Here is a 19,801-nt window from a genome sequence, read left to right as displayed (position 1 = left end):
ATTCAGTCTGCTCCGCCGTACAGATTATCAGTCATGCCGCCAGCAATGTCTCTACTGAGGTATTCCCCAAACTAATGGTCGCTCTTGGACAGCACCGTCGATAGTAAACTAATCTGCAGCCTGTGAGGCACAGGAAACAGATCTCATTAGCACTCATTGAACTATCTTCCAAGGAAACTTTCATCTTTAGACCACTCTGACAACATGCCTGAAAGCCAGACTAATGTCACTTACTAGTTCTGATTTTAATGGCTGCCTGAAAATGTCTTGTAGATGGATGAGCAGTAAAGAGTAAAGTAATCAGTTTTAATATGTTTTTCTTATGCATTTATGCAGTGAGTCAACACATTTAGGTGTGAGGTGCTGTGGTTTGTTATACAGGAGGTTTCCATGCTATTTTATCTGATGAAAATATACATCACTCCTGAAATCAATAATTTTATGTGTTTTGATTTTTTGAATACCTTAGCTAATTCCAAACAACTTACTTTTTGGAATACAATTTTAACAGGCATTTGAATAATTTCCATAATTGACCACTAAAATAACTGCACTATACATAGGCATATTTTCACTTTAGAATCATTTTCATTATTATGCATCTACAAAAAATGAAATATCTTAATTTTTCTTATTTTAAAGCGACCTGATTATTGAAGTAAGAGCTCCACACGGTGGCCAAAGCACAAATGAGCAGCTGCTAAATGCTTTTTTCAACCAGGACAGCTAATTAAACGCCTTGTGTATCTATGTTTGCCTAGGTGGTGAATGTGCCTTTTAGATGCTAGCTGCTTCTTTTGACTCTAGTGCAGTGGCCTGCACAAACATTTTTGGGGGCAGGTGCTCAGGTTGGAAAAAGGGCACCATATATGTCGCATGGAGCCACCAACAGCCAAACACCGTCTGATGCTTACATTTAACGATCTTCCCAGTAGCAATGCCACATTGGTGTCAATTAAATCAATAACAATTTCAAATCCACTAACAAACCTGAAAAATAAAAGACTAGGTCAAGACATTTTTTGTATATCTATGGGCAAAAAAACACAATTGAAAGGAACAATGCAGAGAACAGATTAGTACAACAAAGTTGCCTCTAGTTTACAGGTAATTTCTATCATAAGTCTTTAAAGGTGTGCTGATCCCATTTCTTCAACACTCTTTGTTGTGAATTGTGAAATGTCAATGTTTCCATCCCCTGGGTCAAGTTTATATGGTTAACTAAGAGGCTCAGGATGGGTGGCCTTGTTCATAATTGCCTTATTGCTTGCACTCATAAATATCTTCCATAAATAGGTCACTTGCTCAAAGTTCATCAGGCAGTTTTCCAAGGTACATAAAAATAGAGAAGTCTAATGCAAAGCCCAGGATTCCAAAATATCTTGTCTTGATTTGACTGGGTGTATATATATATATATATATATATATATATATATATATATATATATATATATATATACTGCGATGGACTGGCAACCTGTCCAGGGTGTACCCCGCCTCTCGCCCATTGACTGCTGGAGATAGGCACCAGCACCCCTCGCGACCCCAATTGGGACAAGCGTGTAAGATAATGGATGGATGGATGGATATATATTTATATATATATATATATAAATTGGCAATATATATATAAATTGGCAATTTGCAGATGAACTAAGATCTACATTTGAAATATGAAAAAACACAACTCTATTATCTTAGAACCTTATTAAAGTTATTTTTACAAATTTTGATCGTTTGGCCTTATGTTTGCTTTTTAAATAAAATATTAACCGGAAACAGGTCACTTTTGTCCTGTAGTTGTCAATTTCATTCATGAGGGGACTTTTTTTTTCTCCAGAGGGGAGAAAAAGAAGGGCAGGTGCTGTAGCACCACCTAGTCTATCTGTGCACGTCCCTGCTCTAGTGCAAAGTTGACTACAACCTTTGAGAGACACTGAACCATGAATTTAAGACGTGTCCTCCTTCAGCATATATGAAACAAAATTGCTGAATACCTTCCTGAGATTGTCTAGAGGCCTGGTAATGAGCCACTCATTTGATCCAGATGTGTGGAAACCAGATGACATCTGGCCATTTGTCACTCCACATCTATCTATCTATCTATCTATCTATCTATCTATCTATCTATCTATCTATCTATCTATCTATCTATCTATCTATCTATCTATCTATCTATCTATCTGTCTGTCTGTCTGTCTGTCTGTCTGTCTGTCTGTCTGTCTGTCTGTCTGTCTGTCTGTCTGTCTGTCTGTCTGTCTGTCTGTCTGTCTGTCTGTCTGTGACTTGTTTACACATGTTTACCTATTTAGATAAGATAAAATAAGACAATATAATATAGGAGTTTATTAATCTCAGATAGAGAAACAAGTCTGTGTGTATGTGTGTGTGTGTTTGTGTGTGAATACTGAGGGAGCAAGAGGTTGATTTTCAAAAGTACCCATTTCTGCTTTTCTGCTGTGCTGATTGATTGTTGTAAAATTGTTTTTGATTCTGACCTTATGAAAATGCTATCTTTAATATTTTGTGGTTTAAAGGATATTTTTATTTATTTTTTAGAGAGTGTTTGTTTTTTAATGTTGATCAAATAAAAATGTATTTGCTTTATGCAAAAAAACATAATCTAAAAAAATTGAAATTTGATAAAATAGGTGTATTAAAACTACTAGATTTTTGTTATTAAAATTATGTTATTTTTTAAATTATTAAATTTTTCAAATTGAGTTGAGATGAAGAATTTTCTTTTAAAACTGAACGTTTGAAAATTTATATTAATTCAAAGCAAAAAAAAAGTGATCGAAAATACAATTAATTCTGAGATTTTTTTTTCACAAATATGTGCATTTAGTACCAGCAGAGGGCGCTATTTATTGATTCTTACCTCTCGCGAGCTTTGAGGTTTTGTCCTTGTTTGTTTACAACCAGATCACTTCCGGACATCACGCACAGCTCCGTCTGCATTAGCTAACTGCTTTAGCTTTACTAAAAGTCCAATTTTCAAGATGGGGTGTGATGGTGGTACGATTCCGAAAAGACATGAGTTGGTGAAAGGGCCAAAGAAAGTCGAGAAGGTTTGTTCACATGTTTATTTCTTTTTTCTTATTTCTGTAAAACACGCTGGTAACTCGTTGTCGAAGCTAGTCATTGGTTTGCTAATGCTAATAGCTAAACATAAGCTTACAGTTCCAAAGTAACTTCATATGGGCACGTAATTTCATATAGACACATAACTATTCACAGAAGCAGGGTAATTAGAGAATTATATTTTACAAATGGAGAATTTTTCTGTGAATTAATAATAAAGCTAGGTAATATGTACGTATTGCCTTTCTATTGTTATCTCAGGTTGACAAGAATGCTGAACTTGCTGCAAAGTGGAAGTACTGTGCCTTGAGCCAAGAGAAACTCAGGCGTCCCATCGTTGCGTGTGAGCTGGGCAGGTAACATATGTTTAACTCTATCAACACACAGACACACACACACACAAAAACATGTTAATACAGGGCTACCAACTTTTCACCAAACCTCGGAGTGAGATTTTGAAATAATTTGGACTCATGTCAAGGTTAGATGAGGATAGGTGCAGCTTTTGGCAGAAGGTTTTCAGAGGATCTAACTGAAACAAAGTGGCTTTTTTATATTATGTGGAAAAATTTCACACAATATACAATATTGTATATACTCTGAGATTTGGCCTAGTGGTTAGAGTGGTTCGATCCCCACAGCCTCCTCTCTGGGTTCCTGAGCAAAACCCTTAACCCCACATTGCTCCCCGGGTGCCGCACAATGGCAGCCCACTGCTCCCCAAAGTGATGGGTTAAATGCAGAGAGTGAATTTCCCCATTGTGTGACAATAAAGGGATTTTTACATTACATTCTTGTGATTATCAGATAATTGAAGTAAACAAGTATTGGCCCTATTAGAATACTTGCATGTTAAATGTACTATAAACTAAGAATTTCACAATTTTCTTTATTAATTACTCTATGCAGTTCAAGTAAAATAAATAATGGGGAACTAATTTGTTTTTCTGGATTATTGGTACTAATACAGGAATCAGTGCAATTAAATCCAATGCAAGCTACACTCTGTATGTTTGGTAATAGGCTAAGGATAAAAAAATCCAAACTCATTATCATATTATTTTTTTATACAATTGACAAATCAGCCAAACAATTTAGACCTTCTAGGAGGCTGTAGATTCTATAAAACCTCACCATGACACAAGAAAGCACTTCCCTGGCTCTTTCATTTTGAAAAAAATGTGTTGGAAACATATTCAAATGACCAATATAAGGATACAAATAGTAAAACAAGAACATCCCTCTGGTCTGGTTCCTCTTCTATCAATCCTGGAGAGCTGAGTTTGTCTGCACATCCCCTCTGTGTCTTATGTGGTAGGCCTTTTCTTAGGTGGATGATCTTTTGAAAACTAAAATGCAATAGTTCTTTTTTTTGTGGACCTGTTATCGGTTTGTGAGGCATACTGAAAACTTTAAAATCAAGATATTTGTGTTTATTTAATTAGTCCTAATTTTAGATGGGAGATTATTCAACCAGACTGAGCAATAACTATTTAATTTGTCAGTAAAACTGGGACTAAATCATGTGGCTTAACTAGAGCAAACAAGGAGTAAAGCTTACCAAAAAAAAGCACTAGATGTAGAGAAAACAAACAATTTGAGGTCAGTTTGATGTGATCCTAACAGCTGTTTCTGTGCTACCTTTCTGTTTTACCTTAATAACAATAATATTTTTTTTCTCATTCATAAAACTGTAAAATTGGGGACATTTCGGGGGAACAGCTTTACCTGGGGACAGGTGGTCCAATATGTGGACTATCAACCGAAATCTGGGAGGTCTGGTCCCTGTATCCTACACTCAATCTCCACATTGATAATTTAAGCTAGCTGCGGTATATTTTATTAATATTTACTCAAGTGTTAGATTGCTTAAAATCTTCATCAAAAGTGAATTATCTGAGTCAATATAAGATAAAAATTAAAATGATGCTGTAAAAATACGGACTGAGAAGGAGTTTTAATGTCTGTCCCTTTTTAGCATGAAAAATTGGATATTTGGAGTGTGAGCGTGTGAAGACACTGGGATGCGTGAGTCTCGCATCCAGTGGGTCAGAGTTGACAGCCCTGGTTGATAACATGCTGAGTTTTTTTATTATGTTCACATCCGTTGGTTTTCTAGTCACAGTAAGACAAAACATTTACGGTACTTCTTTGTCTTTGAGTAATAAAAAAAGCTACTGTTGTTCATGTTGTGTTTCAGACTTTATAACAAAGACGCAATAATTGAATATCTCCTGGATAAATCTGCTGAGAGACCAAATGCTGAGGCAGTTACGCACATCCGTGGGATCAAGGTATATTTATTGTATAGTAAAACTAGCCATGTTGATGTTTTGACAAGACTTGAGCACATATGACTCATTTGTCTAATGTGTGTTTTATTTCACAAAACACTTTTGTTCTTTCAGGATATAAAGGAACTCAACTTGACTGATAACCCTGAGTGGGAAGGAGAGAGGAGAAATGCTAAAGGAGACAGATACGAGGACATCTACTGCGGCATGTTTATCTGCCCTGTTGTTGGGTTGGAGATGAATGGAAAACACAGGTAAACAATTTTATTTTCAGTGCCTTAAAAATAGGTTCACAGCAGGCTCTTTAAGGCATTTTTTCCTTGCAGATCTGTTTAACACTGAAAAGCAAGAAGTTTAATGCCCAGTACTGCAAAGTGTATTCTGAGTTATTTTACATTTATTTGCTTACCTAAGCTATAAGCAGCACATTCTTGGGAATATTTCTAGGGGAATCCCAGAGACAAGTGATACAAGTGTCATATTTAACAAGCCAAACATGAGGAATATATAATACTCCAGAACTTAAACATTTTTTTGTATGTTTGTTTTAGGTTCTGTTTTCTACAGACCTGTGGCTGTGTGTTCTCAGACAGGGCTCTTAAGGAGGTTAAGACCGAAATCTGCCATAAGGTAGGCAGTTTTCCTTTTTTTTTTGTCTGTTTCCTGTTTGTCTGATGCTTCAGTTAATTTATTGAATTTTAAAGTTAGCAACTGCTATATTTAAAAGAAAAAAAAACATTGCAAGTGAGTTTAAATATCTAGAAGTTGTGAAAAGAGAGAGCCATGTGTTAGTATGATTTGGCTGTGCAAATTTGTAGATTAACGAACTGCATTGCATCTGCAACAAAAGCCTTTGAACAAGTGAGTCCAATTTATAGATGTTTGTCTGTGAAAATTATATGCAGCATAAACATACACCAACTGCCAGGGTTGGGGCTGGAGAGGTGAGGATTTGAGCATATTGTGTAATTACATGATCTGGGAACCTTAAAGTAATAACTGACAGTATACTGTGTATACCTGTAACATTTAAAATATGAGACCAAATATTTGACAGAAAGAGGGGTTCATCAGTAGATAAATTGACCTTGTTTTATTTATTCGATGCAACACCTTTATCGCCTCCGTTTTTTTGTTGTTTCTTTGCTAATTAAGGCCACTCCATTTTTTTTTTTTTTTGATGTTTTATTCTTTTTCAAGGCGATGTTTATAGCTCTTACATTCCAAACCATCAGCATCTGCATTATTTCTGAATAATGTTGATACATTTCAGTGTAACTAGCATTGGTGCTGATAGGGACACAGCCCATCTCAGGCCTTGTCAGGCTGGATGGGACAAATTTGTACGCAGTCATTTTTTAGGATTTCTCCAGAGATTTAAGTCTGGACCCTGGCTTAGTCACTTCAGGAAATTCACAGAGTTGTTTTGAAACCACTTGTTTTAAGATGTTGGCTGTGTGCTTTGGGTCATTGTCTAAGTCCAAGGTCTGGAGCGCTCTGGACTAACTTCATGCTTGGTATTATTGCTCTACGCTGCCAGCTTTTCAACTAAATTTACAACAGGTGGACTCAGTTTAAGCTTATATTTTTTTTATTTTTGATAAATTTGCAGCAATCCAAAAAAATAATAACATTGACTGGGTGGAATATTGTTTCTACAATTTTTTGAGGTTGATTGATTTAAAAACAATTGAATTAAGTGTAAATAAAATGCAGCTTTGAATTTGCAGAAGCACTGCCCATGTTGGGACTTAGTTAGGGCTTGCGGCCCAGGATGATAAGGATGATGGCATGGACTTGCTGGGTAGAGTTTATTTTTAGCCCTCCCTTTTTTTTCCTTGAATGAAAGTGTTACTGCTTGTTCAAAAATTTGGGAAAGTAAGAAAATATCAAACATTTAACTTGAAATGTTTGACACATTTTTAGTTGTCTAACCTTTTTTATACTGTAATTGGAGAAGTACAATTCCATAATTTTTGAACTGAACAGATAACAGAAAAGCCCACACTGAAACATTTGGACATGTGTTTTGCGCAAACTCTGTAAGATGTTTCTTTTAAATGGAACCACTCTCTCAGAAAGTAGAAATCAGAGTATTTTAGTTAGTCTCAGATTTTTTTTTTGTTATTTCATTATAACTGCATCGACTGTTTGGCATATCAAGATTTCCATGTTTCCTGGAGCAGCCTCACTCATGCACAGCCCCTTGTGATAAGAATCTGGGCTACTCTGCTAATTGTTAAGGGAACACAGTAAATAGTCACATCTGAAAACTGAATTTCTGCAGTATTTGTAAATACACAAACACGCTAGAATTCATACCTGTAGCTGCTGCAACTGTTTTGTCTGAATACATGATTTTATCTTTTAAAGAGGAATAAGAGCGTACTGTCTCCAGTTGTAGTGGTTCCACATGGTGTCTGCTGTTATTTCATTTGTTAACGCTGCAATTGTAAAACCAAAGTTCGGTAGGTGAGCGTTTGGTTTTGCTTGTTTCAAACAGCTGAAAAGGTTCTGCTTAATGTCCCTCCTTTACCCGAACAAAATTGATGGAATAAGTCCCAGATTTTAAATTATTGAACTAAATCCGAGTGCAACACCTGTTAGAATGACCTTTCCAATGTGATCAAGTTACTGTATTTAATCACAGGTCGAAATATAAAACCCAAATATCATTCAAAGAAACTGGATATTTTACCTAGTAAATTCTCATGTAAAGTTATATTAAAAATGGCACATCATGCCTTCTTTTTAACAAAAATATTATTTTGACATCTGACTTGCAAAATCTTTACCAAGTTTTATTGATCTGACTTTAAATATGTTTTCCCTAATATCAATGACAAAGTAATTTAACTTGAAATCTGTCATGTAAGAAAATGATATTTTAGAAGTAAACTGTGACATTATATAAAAGTAATGCACTTCATCCTTTTATTTTATTTTCCTCACACAGTTTCGCCTACCTGTTTTAGACGTATAACAAACACAAAGACCTCAAGTGTTCAAATTGGTTTAATCTTTTTTGTAAACATGAAAAACCAACTGGAGTGAACATGTTTTGTCATTTAAAATAAACAGCAATTGAATGAAAATGCATGAACCTCCTGTCCTCTAGCTTAAATATGTGGCAGTTATACTTATGTCTGTAACAAAGTCACAAGAAAGAATTTAACAGCTACAGTACACAGCTAATTACGGATATAGCAAAGTTGACGCGTATACAGAAATATTATGAAAGGCTGATTACTAACACAGAAGTACTTTTCCGTCAAAGATATTCCAATGATATTTTCGTTGTACCAGGTACATGACAACAATACTTGTTGATCTCAGTGTTAAGAAAATTAAAAAATGTAATATCTGCATATCTGGCCACTAGGGGGTAGTAAAGGAACAGATGAACCTGCATGCAGTTTCCCTGAAACTTAAAACTTAGTGTGTATCTTTTGTAATTTTAAGATACTATTTTCTTTATTTTTAATAAACTCATGTGAAATTTCTTTAAATCACCCACAGGCCACAACTTGTTCATGGCCTGTGGCAGTAAGACCTGTAGCTGTTTGGCTTGTACATTTCTTCCAATACATACTGTATCTCATCAAAAGCAAATGTTATCATGATCCTTGAAAATAATCCAGAACACAATTTATTCTAACAGTAGAAAGGTTTTACAAAATGTCTTTATTTTTTTTACATCCTACAGAATATTTAACATTCAAAAAATAAATAAATATATTAAAATATCCCTTTTCAAGCCATACATGCATTGTAAAACTAATTTCAAACTAGATTTAATTGTGCAATTATGCTCCCTCTCTGGATTTAAGTTTCAACGTAAACAGCCCTCTTAGTTAGATCTATCAGCAACAATTTTTTTTTTTAACACAGCTTGTTTAGAGGTGAGGTTCTGGAGTGGATCTCTGAGTTTAGCTGCCATGATGGATCTATGGGAACAGTCGCTTGCTTCAGAACCTTGTTCCTGTGCCAATGTTCCAGACAATGAAGGGCTTCTGGAAATGTATTACTCTCGAACTTGTTGGCGAACATGCCATTCTTCTCAATGATCCACTGAAGGTCTTCCGTACCATAGACACAGATGTCCCGTACATAATGCCCTTTAAAAGACAAAAAGAAATTTCAAACATTCTGAACAGTTCTTTCCTGATTACATAGCTTAGCGAAACTCTTACAACCTAGGCTGTGGGTCAATGCCTAAACCCAATGATTAACCAATGTAACCTGACCGTGAAATACCTTTGCAGCCATCATGACTCTTCCCTTCTTGGTCCCTCCACTTGATTGCCCGGATGGATCCTTCCCAGCCTCCATTAATCCGACTACCTGGAGCTTCTTTACGCAGTCAGATAACATGAATGGTTAATATTATCGTTTGTTTTTAAACAATTAGTATTGTGTTTACACATCTAAGTAAATATCAACATTCCTATCATGGCTTTTATTTTATGCAAATCAAAAATCACATTAGAAATTAGCACACAGCTACAATCAATGCAGCTAGAAATCACAGACTGGGTTCTAAATCTGGGTGTAGTTATGGACTCAGACCTGAAATTTCAAAGGCACATAAAGTCAGGATTAAATGACTAAGGTCTCAGCAGGACCTAGAAAAACTAATTCCATGTGTTCATCATAAGTAGAGTTGATTACTGGAACTGTGGCTTTACAGGTCTGCATTAAAAACAAAAAAAATCACAGACAACTGCAGCTGATTCAAAAAGCTGCTGCCTGTATCCTCACCAAAAACATGAAAGTGGAACACATCACCCCACTGTTAAAGTCCTCCCCCTAGCTTATATTCTCTCAAAGAATAAACTTAAAAATACTTTAAAATCACTGAATGGTTTAGATCCAAAATATATTACAGACTTGCTGTTAGTAGATCAACCTTCCAGACCGATTTGGTCTTCTGGCTCTAATCTACTTGGTGTTCCCAGAATCAAACAAGAAGAAGCAGCATTTAGTTTTTATGCTCCACAAATCTAAAATAAATTGCTAAAGTGTTGAAACCCTCAGTTGCTGTAGATTGAGGTTAAAAACATATTTAAGTGGCTTTTGACTGTCATGTCTAAACATTAAGTTTCCAGTTCAACTTTTGTGTTTTTCATATTTTTTATCAATAATTGTATCTTTGTTTTTTGTTTTTTACATATAATTAGATAAAGATCGATTTTTTTTTTCTGTTTAATTCTATTATGTTACCTTCATGCCACTCCAGTGTCTGTTTCACTGTTTCACATTTATATTTATGCTGATATTTTGTTAACAGTGCTTGTCAGTCGTGACAGGGGGTTATCTTTTAAGTTAGTGTAATTATCAGTAAAATATCTTTGCATATATAGTTGCTCCAAGCTGGAGAAAAATAGTAAAAAACCATCTTCAATTTGGTTCACAAATTAATGATAGACGAACGACAGAAGGAAAAAAAACTTTACTCTTAAAGGGACTTGGATTCTTAAAAGAAATCTTCTTGGGGATGTTTCCTTTATGTGAGAGCATATACATTTTTATGACTTGACTTGTGCTGCACCCACATTTTTCAGCATTTTATTAGTCAATTTGCATTTGTTAATGTGTAACAGCTAATACATATGAAGCCATAGGATATATTAACCAGTAAATTATTTGAAGATTTATATGCAGCATTATGTAACCTAATGCAATTCAACTTATCTGGGTTATTCTTGATGCAGCGATTGCACTTGGCTTCAGATCAATTGAATTACATCAGGTGTGTTATATTATAGTTATAAACTGCCTTATCAAGAAGTTGACTTTTAAAAACATTTTTGTGAAACTGAACAAGGTTATTTGGCCTTTTTTCCTTGTTGCCTTGATGTCAATTAATCAATGTGAATTTTGAATGTTTTCCTTTATAATTTAAACTTAAATGTTTATAAGGTTAAAAGTAAAAATTTTTTTCAAATATCTACTGAAACTAGTTTTTTAACAAAACGTAAATCCAAATTCTTAATTATACAGAAATTACAGCTCAGTTGAATATCTCAGTCTTTGCTCTTGCTTTTTTTCTCAAAATGTGTTTTTTGCGTTAGCATACATCTAAGTTACATCTGGCTGTCAAAAATGCTTCAAGATTGTTCCTCTTTTGGATCAGTTAACGGTAAAACCAATCTGTCCTCCCGTCAAACTCAGCTTAGAGACACTCCCAAGACTAGTTTTTCTAAGGTTTCTGAATTTTGTCAAAACTTGAAATCCAAATATATAACGCTTATTTGATCAGTTCTCTTTGTTTAACCCAGAGTGGTGCACTGTGTCCTCTTAAGTAAATACAATACTTACTTTTTATGTTACTGTTTACCCTCCAACATTTGCTTAGAGCTGCAATAATTATGCAGGTCAATAACCATGTGATGTTAGATTTCTAGCTATGTGCTGTTACATCACATTAAAACTGTTGTGTGCAGCCTTTCTTTTCAAAGGGCTTGTTTTTAACATGGTCCTACTTCATAATCAATATCTGTCTGTTTAGAGTCCATTTTATGCCCTTGTCTCCACAATTGTTTGCAGTGTTTTACACTAATGGCTAAACCTCTCTCGTATGGGATGCTGTATTATCTGATAATTGACGCTGGAGTATTTCATTTCCAGGAAACATTACTTTGGGGGATTGCCTCTCTGCAATGTCAAAACGAGATTTTGTATTTTAAAAATGTAAAGATAAAAACCCAAGTTTGATAAATAAGCATCACTGAGATTGTGTGAACATAAAAGTAATCAAAGACCTTAAGGGCAGGTTTAAGTGTTCTCCACTTGTTGAATGAGCTATACGTATAATTTCTCCTCTGACATATTTCTTATACCAGTTTGGCCTTTCTGATTTGACAATTCAGAGTTCAACAAGCAGTTTACCTTTTATGTGGTTGAGTGTCACCCAGTAGTGCTCGTCCGGACTGAATGTGTCTTTGGACCACTCAAGAAAGTCCCTGGCAATTTGGTCCTTCAAAACAAAGTCCACAAAATCCCTTGTGAGAGCATAGTATGCTGTGCCAAAATAAATTTGCAGTTTGTGAGGAGGCGGAGCTTTTACATGTCTTGGCACCCTTGGGACAACATATGACCCCACAATCTCCCAGTGTTGGAACCGCGTTCTGTGCCTCATGGTGGCTGGCTGTTTGACCCCGGGCGTCATGTTCTTGTCCCTCCATTCTTTGCTCTGCATGTACTGCACTAGTTCCAGATTACTCATGACTGGGAAATCCTGTCCACACAAATTAATGACTTTCCTCCAGGGTATTGGAGACGTAGAGAGATCCTTCATGCAATTCAAATCCGCTTGCAAACGTGAAAATCCAGCATATGTCACTTTTTCTCTGCGACTGGAAAGGAACACGTTATCAAAGCAGCTGGCGAGTTTTTCTACGGCTTCCTGGTACTCCATTGGGGCTTTGGCATCCACGTGTATGCAGTAGACATTTTGTGGCATGTAAATAGCTCTAAGCATGCGGACAAAAACCTCTAGCTCTTTGTGGATTGTGATAATGAAAGCTAACGGATAGTTTTCTTCTTCACGACTTAGAGTTGCGTTGATAAAGTGTAGTTCCGTAGTCAAGTTTGAACATAGCAGGCCACCACTGCGAAGATAATTCTCAATCTGTGGAAAGAGAAAATGCTTATCAGTGCCGCTGCCTTAGAGAAGGGGTACTTCCTAAGAGGGGAGGTTTTATCTTTAAAGCATTCTAGTTGTTTACATTGTGCACCCAGATTCACATGTTGACCTGTCTGTCTTGCTGTGGATCAGTATTCACTCTTTATTTATTTAATTTCCATTTCTTTATCATTTAATTGTCTGATTGCCTTTATCTTACTATCTGCATTTTAATGCCTACTGGATGTAAACAAAGTAGGAAAGAGCTGCTAAAATGTCAATAGCTGTAAGATCTGAAGGGTTGCTGGAAAAAAATAACATTTTATCTAAAAGCAGTTGTGCACTTTTATCAGTTAAAGAAACACTTACCTGGCAGTTTTTGTTTCCTTCCTCAATGTCAGAGAGGACAGGTTTACATTCAATGGGGAAAGGTCTGGAGCTTGAAGGCTTTTCCACGGGCTTAGTTCTAATCAGCCCATAAATGATTGAACACACCACAATCCCCAGGCAAAACAGGAAGCTACATTTTCTGCCGTCAAGCTGGCGCATAATAGCCTTGTTTCACTGTTGTACTTCAGCACCGCCACAGTTTAAGCTCCTGTAAAAGAAACCCAGATTGGTTATTTCCAGATGGATCTCAAATCCTTGAGGGATATCAAAAGAGGTTAAGCATGTAGGTTATATCTAATTGATGAAACCACTTGTAGGTAGTTGTGGTACAAAGTATAAGCTCTAGATAATATATATATATATAACATTCACTTTTTATTAACTTGTCCTTCTTTCAGGATGTTATAGCCCTGTGTTCTATTTTATTACAGGAGTAGGTTACATTTTTTCCCCTATAATCTAAGTTAAAACAAATACAAAAGGTTTAAATCAATCAAACATGTGCTTGCATGTAAAGGAAAGTAAAAATGATGACGTGAAGAAGCAACTTTAAGCCTTCTTAACCACAAGATCTCCTGCTTGGAGGGCAGAAGAAGCTTAAACCATAAAGAACGTGCAATAATTATATAAAAATAGCTATTTTCTTATAGAAAATCTCCAGCCAGTTAATTGGTGCATGTGGTGCATAAGATTTGGCTTATTTTATTTATCATGAAATAAATAAATTAAATGGGGCTTTCCTAGACATCCTATCCACTCGAATTGCTTTGCCCTAAATCCATATTTATCCAACAGTACTACCAAACACACATTCATACATTGATATGCAACAGGTTCAGTAACTTGGTCAAGGATGCATCAACGTGTGCAGTGGACATTTATATTCACCTGATTACAAAATAACTTCTCTACTCACTAAGCCTCATCCATTAAAGATAACTTGCTTCATGTATGTATCTTTGTTTAACTATTGTTCAAACATTGATACATAATGTTAATTTTACCGTATCTTACACTAGATTTTTTTCAACCTTTTTAAATTGGTAAGCAAATGCATTTTGTTTGCTAAAAGGATAAAATAACCACAATCTTACATAATATTTGTGCAAAACATTCAGAACTGTATTTGTAAATGTCTGTTACTCCTATACTCCTCTACCAGTTTTGCTCATCTGGAAGGTTGAACAAAATTTCAGATGCTGGAAAAAGATTTAATGGATTTGAAAAACAAGAAAAGAATAAAAAAACGTCAGTTTTTATCTGAAGTCTGTGTTGGTAATATTTTAAGACTATTTTATATATAATTTTGGAGAAATGTATGTAGAGGCTTTGGCCAACTGTTGTGAAATCACTAAACTATTGCTACACTGATTATCTCACACAATCTCACACAACCTCATGATTTCCTTTGGAGCTGAATCACTCAACCATTGCCACAATGATCGTCTCACACAATCTTTAGCTTGTAAGCTGTTACATGTGACAGACATATCATTTTATAAAATTTTGCTATTATTGTTTAATGCAATATATCATGGGAATTATGTCTCTTCACTGACACGTTTAAAAAAACACTGAGTAAAAATAGTTTTGTCTCAGAAATAGGGAAATAGCTAAATGCGGATACTCAGCTGTTTGACAAAGCAGTTCGCTTCACAAGTTTGATTTTAAAAATAGTGTAAAATCTCTTTAGATGAAGAACTAAAGAGATTTGAAGTCTGTGAAGGTTATTCTTGATCTAACATCAATAAGCCTGCTTTGGTGACTCCCATGCAGCACAAAAGAGACACTATTCCCCTGGTAAGGGGGGGAGGCTTGTGCTGAGGAAATATGTACATTTATAGTCTTCTAGTGAAGTATTTCTCCCTAATGGCCCTGTTCTTCTGTGAAACTGCTATATGAAAAAGCAGCTATTTGTTAAAGAAATGCCTGGTAGCTTTTTCTTGCTCACAGAGTAGGTACAGTGCTGTGAAATAAAATATTTGCCTCCAGACAGATTTCTTGTTTTCCCCTTTTTATCACACTTAAGGATTTCTTTTTTCTTGTTTTTTTTGTTTCCTGTTTTGCCAATGTAGCTTTGGGAATCGATTTCCCAGAGCTAGCTGGTAGCCCAACAGCTTTGCTTTCACAAGCAGACCATTATGACTGTTGCCATAAGGTTCTGCTTGATACTTGTATATTTTACTTTATTGAAGATTATTTAGGGTTTAAATTGTACACAACGGACACAGACGGAAATGGAGGTGAGAAAGAAAGAGGGGTTAAAAATTAAGAGGAGAGAGAGAGAGACAGGAAAGAGTGCATTAAAAGAGAGACAATAAAAGAAAACAGCAACAATAGACAACACAAAAGATATACAGCAACTCCTAGAAGTCTGCTTCCATACCTTTATGAGACGAAAGAACACAAAACTGAGAAGAAAACAACAAACAACCAAAGTAAACTAGAAAAAGCCTCAAGAGCAGTGGTTATCCTTTAGATATTCATGTGTGTCAGAGTCAAAACCTATGGTGATTACACAATATTATTCAGGGTGGAATATATCTGTAACTGCAGGTTAGTATTTAGTATAAGTGTATAACCACAAATATTTAAGGTTTTCACTCATAGAATATGGTTTTGTATCCAACAAAGATTACCATAGTAATAAACCTAATCGTAAGATAATATTTATTTTAAAACAAAGATTATCCATGCCAAGTAAGCCCTGGTTTTTAAATCCTGAGGGACATTGTCCATCTGTCAGTTAATGACTAAAGACTGTGTGGACTTTGGTTATGCAGCGGTACAGTGATCCAGGGCACTCCATGTCCACCTGTAAAAGGCATGAATGTTTTTTCTTTATAAGAGTTTCCTAGTCGAGCTTAAGAACAACAATGATTCTGTGCCATGAGACAGTTGATCATTGAAACCTTCCCAATTTGACAAGATAAAAAAACAGGCTCGTGAGTGACTAGTCACCATTTATATAAGACTTGACAGCAGGTGCTATTAGCTCTCCAACACTCCCACCCACAAATACGCACACACACTGTCCGTTTGGACATATTTTAAGCCTTAATAATCATTTAAAAAGTACATTTTGGTGAACAGTTAAATTTAATCTTCTAAAAAATGTAAATATCATAGAAATACGAAAACAGCCGAAATCTTTAAGGGACATTTAAGTCTTTACTTCTAGTTCTGTTACAAATGTATAGTCCTACTACATCCCCCATGCTTCTACCTCAATAATTTCCATTCTGTCGATCAAACACTTTAAAATCACATGTATGTAAAGTCACATGCAAAAACAGGGTAATTTACCTTCAGCTGGTAGTTCTGGCAGCGATATCTGTTGTTTCTGAAGAAATAAAGATTTACATACAAGCAAATTTCTGATACTCCAAGGCTTTAATGCTCCTCATAGCTTCCTGACTAGGATCTACACATAGGTCCACTCCACTCGCTCCATTAACAAGTACAGCAGCACTTCAGAGCTATATTTGGTTGTAAAGATGGCTTTGTTGTGTTCTGGTGGAGGGACTGAGTCCTCCGAGCTCCGGTCCCTGGTAGAGTCAGCAGTGTGTTATTCTCTAGCTGTACTCATTAGATGGCTCCTCCTTGTATCCCCGCGAGACGAGGTTCATCCCTGCCTGGTTACCAGCAGGGACACAAAATTACATGCGTGACGCACAGGAACAGGCTCACACACCATAGACTCTCCTTCAGGGTTTTTTTTTTTCCACACTCCTCCCACATACAGTTTCCTACTCACTTGTACTTGCTGTTTTCGTCTTTCCCTCCTTTCGTTTTTCAACAGTTTTACCTAAAACCGCTTTTCAAATGTTCCCCTTCATCTTTTGCTCTTTGTGTCTTTTGAAAATCCAGCTTCTTTTCCGTTAGAGGTTCCTGTACATTATCATCCACACAGTTCCCTTTCTGGTAAATCGTTTCCCCCCTTTTTGTCCTGCGGATGATCATCTCTGACAGGTTCCTACTTGACCCATTTGTTTATCTGATGCTGACGTACTTGGCTCGCTGGCTTTCTGTGCCTTTTGTGGTAAAGGCAGCCGGAGAGTTAACTTCAAAGCAACGCACACAGAGGTTGTTTGCTGCTTGGTCAGCTTCTGAGATTATCCCTCTTGTGTTGAAAAGAGCACATGGCCAGAGTCCACACCCACACTGGGGTATGGACGCACAGTAGATCCGTTCCTGGTTCCCGTTTTAATATTTAACTTTGGGTGGGATTTCCCTTTAATTACAAGGGAGTTGTTTTACTTGTGCTATTTTTATTGTACAAAAATTGTTTTTTATAGATACTTAATGCTTGAAAACAAAGTTATATACTTTTGAATCTCACGTGTTGCTGTTAAAAAAATGTAAACATGAGAAAATATTCTAAAAGTGTATTTGATCCCAGTTTAAGCTGAAATCACCTTTGCAGGCAGTTTTTTATGGCAGCAAAACTCAGCATCTTTCTAACTGAGGTTTTTTCTAGTTCATCTTTATGCTATGCAGAGGTTGTGCAGTGTTTTAATAATTTATTAGATTTTATGGAACATCAACAGCTAATTTATTTTTTTTCTACTTCTGCTCTAGCGTCTCATTGGGGAAACCAAATGTGTCTTTCAAACAAGTGAATAGCCTCACATATTTTACTATTTTCCTCTTCTAGCCAATCACTTCCACTGACAAACTATAGTACAGATTTCCATTATTCAAGCTAAACAAACAATTACTTTGCAAGACAAAGTGGGACCACATATGCTTGTTCTAGGTGCTTCCAAAACGTATTTAACCCTGCCAGAGAAATGCCTCTTTAACCAACACACAAATCAAATGTGCCCTTATGAAGTTTGTCTGAAAAAAGAAAACATTAATACACAAAAAGTCAGTTATTTGAATAAATCTACAAGAGCTCAACTCTGTGTCCTCATCTCTGCTTATGGGTCCTCAAAACCCCAACCAAACCCTGACAGTATGTAGGGTAAATCCTAAAGGTATTGATACCATTGACTGATTTAGGTTTGATGTTCTTTGATTTCTCTGACTAAAAGTAATACAATATTGTAGTGTTGGTGCAGCCCAGCTGGAGTCTCAACTTACAGCTGATAATGAGTTTTTGGAGGAAGCTAAGCTTCAAGAACACCTTCCACACTCAATTATTCCCAAAGATAAATCATTAAGTGTACAAGTTTAAGTGTGGTTCAGATATGTATTAGTCAAGAATTTTATCAGATCAGTGCAAAGTAAAGAGCCATATAAAAACCAGATGGTTAAAAGAAGTTACATCTACTCTCAGTTCAGTTATAACCTGTATATAACCTATTTATTAAGGATCTAAAATAATTTAAATGCAGAATTAAATGTACAGAACAACACATTTCATATTTCATTATTTCATATTGAGACAAATATAAAACAAAGATGGAAAAATCCATGATAAAAGTTATGTAACACTCAAAACTCTAGAGATGTTAAAAACATGCAATTTATTTTTACTAGGTTAACTAATTCTAAATACATTTTAAAGCAAAAATGAAACTTAACTAAATGGGGCCAGTGGTATACCAGAAGGCCAAGGTAAGTGCTCTGAAGTACAGCTAAGAACACCCTTTATGAAAATTGCTAGGATTTTTTTCATAGCCTTATATTTATTATTTGTACTTTAAATGGGTACATTACTATTGGATTGGGAAGGGATTTTCTATCACTTCCCGATCTACCTTTTCTATTTTATTTTTCTTTAAATTCTGTCTGTGAATTTCAGTGTGGGGATCCTTTTAAAGATGAAGACATTGTTGTCCTTAATGGCACAAAGGAGGAGGTTCAGAAGCTGAGGGAGAAGATGGAGGAGAGGCGAGCAAAAGCAAAACCCAAGGTAAATCTATTTTGCAGATTTATGAAAATACATTGACGTTTCATGATCACAAAAGGCAATTTGATTTATATTTTTGTAATCAAAACACATCTTTTTTTTTTTTCAGAAATCAAAGAAGTCCAAGGCGGTGGAAACTGTGTCGACCCCAACAGAATCCAAAGGTTTGTCTAAAACCCAAGTGGGACGTCACATTGACGAATAATTTGTCTAAGCAAAACATTACAGCTGAGGAAAATGCCATAAAGTATTCTGCCTGATTTGGATAATGCTTTGAATGCTGTGTGCTTTCTACCACCTAACCAATGTCTTTTTTTTTTTTTTTTTTGAGCAAATGGATTTTATAGCTTATTGCAATCACCCAACATGACTTAATATAATATATATATATTTTTTTTTATCTAGTTTTTCCCAACTCTGATCCTAAACAGTCTATATCTTAAGGATTTAAGTGCCATAAAGGTTCCCTATTAGGTTGACATGAATCGGTTCATTACCTGTTTTATTTAAATGTGGTGTATTAGAGCAGGGAAACATGTAAAACTC

General features: G+C 35.7%; 2 protein-coding genes across 4 annotated transcripts in view; one reads left to right on the top strand and one right to left on the bottom strand.

The window, feature by feature from the left end:
- Nucleotides 1–2,910: 2,910 nt before the first annotated feature.
- rtf2 (replication termination factor 2) overlaps nt 2,911–19,801 on the top strand; it is a 25,781-nt gene continuing 8,890 nt past the window's right edge. The window contains exons 1-7 of the mRNA XM_038305639.1: nt 2,911–3,071; nt 3,346–3,440; nt 5,285–5,378; nt 5,493–5,632; nt 5,930–6,008; nt 19,148–19,258; nt 19,365–19,419. Of these exons, the coding sequence (XP_038161567.1) occupies nt 3,003–3,071; nt 3,346–3,440; nt 5,285–5,378; nt 5,493–5,632; nt 5,930–6,008; nt 19,148–19,258; nt 19,365–19,419 (643 nt within the window). The 5' untranslated portion in view covers nt 2,911–3,002. The remainder of the gene's footprint in view (nt 3,072–3,345; nt 3,441–5,284; nt 5,379–5,492; nt 5,633–5,929; nt 6,009–19,147; nt 19,259–19,364; nt 19,420–19,801) is intronic.
- gcnt7 (glucosaminyl (N-acetyl) transferase family member 7) overlaps nt 8,376–19,801 on the bottom strand; it is a 23,450-nt gene continuing 12,024 nt past the window's right edge. The window contains exons 1-6 of one of the 3 annotated variants that reach the window (XM_038305520.1): nt 16,702–17,525; nt 13,375–13,603; nt 12,448–13,011; nt 12,270–12,357; nt 9,636–9,731; nt 8,376–9,496 (exon numbers count right to left, since the gene is read on the bottom strand). In XM_038305520.1, coding sequence (XP_038161448.1) covers nt 9,261–9,496; nt 9,636–9,731; nt 12,270–12,357; nt 12,448–13,011; nt 13,375–13,554 — 1,164 coding nt within the window. In that variant the 5' untranslated portion in view covers nt 13,555–13,603; nt 16,702–17,525 and the 3' untranslated portion in view covers nt 8,376–9,260. Of the gene's footprint in view, nt 9,497–9,635; nt 9,732–12,269; nt 13,012–13,374; nt 13,604–16,701; nt 17,526–19,801 lie in introns of those variants that run through there. The other 2 variants (XM_038305359.1, XM_038305437.1) reach the window with 2 other exon arrangements.

The sequence above is a fragment of the Cyprinodon tularosa genome, unplaced genomic scaffold, assembly GCF_016077235.1.
Source record: "Cyprinodon tularosa strain WSP-4 unplaced genomic scaffold, ASM1607723v1 ctg10, whole genome shotgun sequence".
Lineage (NCBI taxonomy): Eukaryota > Metazoa > Chordata > Actinopteri > Cyprinodontiformes > Cyprinodontidae > Cyprinodon > Cyprinodon tularosa.
The sequence above is the reverse complement of the archived record's forward strand: the minus strand, read 5'-3'. Positions and strand labels throughout refer to the sequence as shown.